The 5,708-nt window shown below is 36.5% G+C and overlaps 1 protein-coding gene across 1 annotated transcript in view; it reads right to left on the bottom strand.

The window, feature by feature from the left end:
* LOC117116201 overlaps positions 1-5,708 on the bottom strand; it is a gene marked incomplete at its 5' end in the record, with an annotated part of 23,036 nt that overhangs the window by 13,160 nt on the left and 4,168 nt on the right. The window contains 3 exons of the mRNA XM_033260197.1: positions 1,258-1,358; positions 1,615-1,780; positions 3,150-3,243. Of these exons, the coding sequence (XP_033116088.1) occupies positions 1,258-1,358; positions 1,615-1,780; positions 3,150-3,243 (361 nt within the window). The remainder of the gene's footprint in view (positions 1-1,257; positions 1,359-1,614; positions 1,781-3,149; positions 3,244-5,708) is intronic.

Consider the following 5,708-nt stretch of genomic DNA (forward strand, 5'->3'; position numbering starts at 1 on the left):
GCAATGCAGAGTTGTGTATGTGTACCATCCAAGATGGCTGCCGTAGGAAAGCGCCGCTTTCAGGCTTAGTATACATATTATTACCATAAATAAGCCCTCTGACTGAATATTATTTCATTAATGATAATTAGTATTGATAATGACAAATTATTAAACTGTCGTAGCCAAAAAGAGGCCAAGTAGAGAATCTTATTCAAATATTAAAAATAATTAAAATCGTGTACATAACACCCATACACCGCAACGCTCGAGTTTCAAAATACGGGTAACTAGCTGTACTAAACTTTCTGGGCGCAATTGAAAAAGATAGCGCTCAGGGGAAATTTGATTGGCTGAATCTATGGCAGCCATCTTGGATGGTACACACACACATCTCTGCGTATTTCGAACATCGAATACATTGCTGCTTGTATTTCTAGTATCTTTGGGTAGATTCACACCGAATCCGAATTCGGTTCGTAGAACGTTTTCGTTGCGCGTCTTAGTACGCGCTCTATTCTTTACTACTGATTTGATTGTCTTTTTTCGTTACCCGCACGAACCGACCGTATTTTTCGACATTAAATGTGGAATACCCTGGCTTTACTACTTGGCTAGTGGTAGGCCCTAGGTTGTGTCGTCAGCTTCTGTGGTTATTTTTTATGGGATTGTCAATGCATAGGTCTACGTACGTAGGGACGGCGATAGCGCCTAATAATTTTAATTTTTTTGCGTAATTTAATTACAATTACCTAGGACGAACACAATCATGATGAATTGGCTTCAAGATAGCCAAAATAGAGGATTTCGACCCTCTCGAGTTCTTATTATATTGTATATAGTTTTCCCGTTTTTATTTCATACCCTCTTCGCAGCCGCTGTTTGGTTCCTAAGACGATTTGTTAGTAATCATACCCTCTTCGCAGCCGCTATTTGGTTCTTAAGACGTCTTCGCAGCCGCTATTTGGTTCCTGAGACCTCTTTTTGGTAATGGCTATTAAATGCTCGACATGGCTATTTAACGTCACTTTTTCAATGCACATGCTTACTGGCTGTCTAGCATTTCCAAGCGCATGGTCACTGTGTTTTTTTAATAAATAATTTACGGACGAGATTTGGTAACTGCGCATGCGCACTGCTTAGTTTGGAATTCCTATTTCTTCGTAGTAAAAGCTACCGCTACCTACATTTTCTTAATTACTATTTCCTCTTGATCGTTACTGCCTAAAGGTGCGGCGCGAAAATCAATGTAAGACATAACAAAGTATGTAGTCATACCATCCACATTCTGCTCTTTCCATTTACTACACTCATTGTCCGTGGTTTGAAAAGCAGTGGTCAATACTATGCCGTCGGTTGATTGTTCCTCCTCATTAAATCTGTAAAAAAAAAAAATTAATTAATTAATTAATTAAACAAAAATAACAAACTAACAATAATCTTGAAGTGAAACAAAGATTTGTAAAACAGAATACATTATTTTTAACAATCAACTGATACATTTTCGACACGATTCCCAATTACTCTAAACACTGATAAAAATAATAGGCCTACATGAATTAAAAAGGAGATAAATTCAGGAAATAATTAGAAAACACAATTAAAGAGAGATACAGGCTTACATCAAAAACTTACCGTTTATCAAGAAGTGTGTTAACGAGACACGACTTCCCCACACCATTTTTACCAGTCATCATTAATCGTGCATGGTTTACTGTGATTTCTCCCGTTTCTAACTCTTCATTAAAAACCTTTACAGCTTCTGCACCTCCTGAAAGAATTATTCCAGGAACTACGTCACCTAAAAGAGAAAACATTTACTATTATTTTTTTTTTTAAATAATGAACAAAAGACGGAACAACTGAATATGCAAAATAACAGAACAAAGCTTTAATGGTGGTAAAATAGTTACAGCTAACACGATATAACTTACATGCGTCACTGGCAATATATGATATTGTTTAAACAAAAAAGTATGAAGATATACATAAGAGAAGTATTCGTACATATCAATTCGTATCAGGATTATGTATATTTACATTGTTATTTTGTGTATAGGCCTACATCTATATTGCAACTGTGCCTTTAACATTGTGTACACAGTACACTTTAATGGTGTAAAGTTATCTCCGCTTTTTATGTTTTCATAAATAATTTAGTATAATTTTCTTATACCAAAATATGTGTAAAATAATGCATCAATTTAGAAGGTTCTAAGTGTACTACATTCAAGCACTTTAGAAGAGTTGATAAAGATAGCAAGACAAGACCTTCTTGCAGTTACTCAAACGGCAAAACGGCCCGACGGTCGTAAGCCAACGCGGTTCTATGAAGAGCGCGACGCGACGACACGCACGCAAACGGATCCTCTTTAATGACGATCCGTTTAGACTGCCACCGACTATCAGTGGCGGCGCTAGAGTCTGAAATCTGGGAGGGGGATGAGTAAGGGGCAATGTAAATCTTTAGGGGAAAATATGCTGGCGTGGCCCGAAGTGGGCGTGGTCGGGTGTCGCTAAAATGTGTTGAAAAGGATACAGGGGCAAAACTCCTGAAAAAATGACAATTTAGGGGTTTCAGAGGCTTATTTAATCAATTTTATTGATAGATGGTCTACTAATTAAGTAGAAAATATATATAATTTTTTTTCTCCCCTACGAATTGTGGTTTTTCTCCTTTTTCTGGGGGGGGGGGGGGGGGGGGGGGGGGAATCCCCCTCCTCGGCCCCGCGCTTGCGCCGCCACTGCCGACAATCAGCAGATGGCGTCGTATCGTTGGCGCTCATAGATTCGTCGTGTGACGGTCGTAGGACGCAGTGAGTACCCGGCTTTAGACTGAGTTTGGACTTCTGGCTCCGCCGATAGAAGCTTCTTTAGTAGGCCTAGTCACAGGATCGTTTTTGAGGCGTAATAAGTAAATTATGAAATGAAATGAGGAGATACAATTAAGTAAACAAACTCCTACACTAATTGTGGGTCATGCTGAATGGCATTATGTCTACATATGATTATTTAATAAGAGAGCGGCTTAGCTCAGTCAGCTAAACTGATGGTAACCACTGTGTGCGCGCCTATAATAATAATAGTACAGTATCTTATTTATTGAATAACCAGTTAATAACAGTTCTAGAGAGTGTGATTCACAATAATATGGTTGCAGAATTGCTCACTTTGTAGAAGTTGCAAGATCTCGTATTTTTTAATAATATCATCATACTTCCTACACTCGTTCCGATCGTACTCTTCCACAGGAGTCAGACAGTTCTGTTTAAAAACACACATAAAAAACATGAAGTAAATCAATGTAAATAATTAATATATTAGTTACAAAAATATACAATATAACAGAAATCAACAATCATAATATGATTTTGTAAGTATAAAATATGGCGTTTTATTGTTATTGTCGATCCTGCATTAACTTTTTAATTTTGCATAGGTTAGGCTGCAACATGAAGGTATGACAAATAAAATAAATTTGATAATGAAGTTGATGATAAAATAAACATGGGACTAATCTATTCTACAGCGTTTTACCGAAAACGTATTTTTGTTGATCATTATCAATTTTATTATATGCATGTGCTCGGCATATGAAATGACACTAATATAGCAAATTGTATTAAATGATTTGAAGAGGATCTTTCTGACTATCTTGTTGGGCAGCGAGGATTTGACAAACTAATTGACTCAAATAGCAACGTATGTATCATTATATCCCTGATATTTGTGCAGATCATATCTGCACAAACTCAATCAATCGGGTTATTTGATAGGCCTACTTGAAAATGCTTCAATGTTGTGCCAATCCACAAAAAGTTCAAAATCTACTATCAACAATTCCAGATCTATTTCTTTGCTCCAGCTATTCCTCAAATTCGTGAATTGAGCTCAATCAAGTCTCATTAGTTTTCAATTCATTCCAACCAAAGTAGTTTTGTGCCTAATAGTTTTTGCGAGTCCACTTTGGCAAGTCTTATTACTGTATAAGGCCATTGATACTAAAAAAAACAAAAAACAATGTAACACCATAATATATACTGGTTTTGCAAAGCTTTTCAATCTGTTTCCCATGATATCATCCTTTTTAAACAAAAAAAATGGATGTTCGGATAATGTCTATAGACAACAAAGGGTTGTCAATAATTATTTGATTTTTTTCCTCATCACTGTTTTTACAAATACTTGTTTTTGTTATCATTCAATATTATCTGAATAAATATATCTGAATCTGAATCAAAATCTTAACTTAGGCCTGTCTGATGGACTTTCTGTGAATTCGGATGTTCATTGAGATTCTATTCTGGGACCATTGTGGAAGCGGTTTGGCGCAGCGGGAACGGTTTGGTTTCCCAACTTCGAGGTCGGGGTTTCAATCCCTCGCTGTGCATTTCGCTTGTGTCCTTGAGCAAGACACTTTATCTGCATTGCTTCTCTCCACCCAGAAGTACCTGGTAGGGTTGCCTGCTCCTGCGCTGATTACCAGCAGCAGCACTTAGCATGTGGACCCAATGACCAGGGAAAAGAACTGTGCCCGTAGCAGTACCATTGATTTTTAACATTGTATATTACCGTACCAACGGAATGGTAGACCAGTTTAGGCTTAGTTTTTAGCTTTCGACCGAGGTAAATATTGGACATTGTATGCTACATTAATCAAGAGGAATATTCCATTAGTATTATTGATCTTACGTGAAATGATAGTAAACAAACATCTCCGGTTAAATGGGGATCCACTATTCCAAGAAAGTTTAGCGTTTTTTATGGAGTTAGGCAACGTGGAGCATTGTTTCCTGTTTTATTTAACATTATGAATAACCTTAACATTAATCTTTTTTGAAATAAGGGTGTTTATATGATGGACTAAAATGTAATAACATGAGTTAATGCTATTGAAACACAGAAAAAAACAGAAGGAAAGGTGACTTTTAAGAATTTTAAAAATCTCCACAGATGGAGGTAGTTCGTTGAACATCCATGGGAAAGCATTAAAATATATAAGGGGCAACGTTCTGAGAATGTGATCAATGTAGTGCAAATTATGAGAGATATAACCTTCAATAGATATGTTGATTTCGTTATATAAGAAGCCTTTGCTATGAGTGTATTCGCTTAACACACATTCGAATTTTCATCGATCTTTCTAAGGCTTTCGATACCATTGACCACAGCATTATTTTGTATAAATTATCCCACTATGGAATCCGTGGACCCGCGCACAGATAAAAGTTATCTTTCTGACCGTGCACAATGTACCAAGTATTCCAACTCAATACGGTATCCAATTTCAGATCAATTACATGTGGGGTCCCCCAAGGTTCCCTACTTGGACCTCTTCTTTTTATTATATATTAACGATCTTTATTTATCATACAAAATTCTTTATTTTTTCTTTTATGCCGATGATACTACCGTTTTTTATTCTCATCATAATATCCAAACTTTATTTGATACTATTAATTCTAATCTCATTCCCATTTCACAATATTTTGCTGCAAACAAATTATCCCTGAATCAAAGAAAGTGTAGCTTCATCCTGTTTGGGACTCCTTCTAAACTAAAAACCATTGACACTTCAGCCTATAAGATCCAAATTGATGGCCACGAAATACCCTCTGTTAAATCCGCCAAATTCCTTGGTATTCATATTGACAGTTGTTTGTCATGGAAAACCCATGTAAACGAACTCGAAACCAAAATTTCCAAGAGCCTTGGCATCATGTATAGGT

The sequence above is a fragment of the Anneissia japonica genome, unplaced genomic scaffold, assembly GCF_011630105.1.
Source record: "Anneissia japonica isolate Jap-2015-1 unplaced genomic scaffold, ASM1163010v1 scaffold288187_len55219_cov183, whole genome shotgun sequence".
NCBI classification, from domain to species: domain Eukaryota; kingdom Metazoa; phylum Echinodermata; class Crinoidea; order Comatulida; family Comatulidae; genus Anneissia; species Anneissia japonica.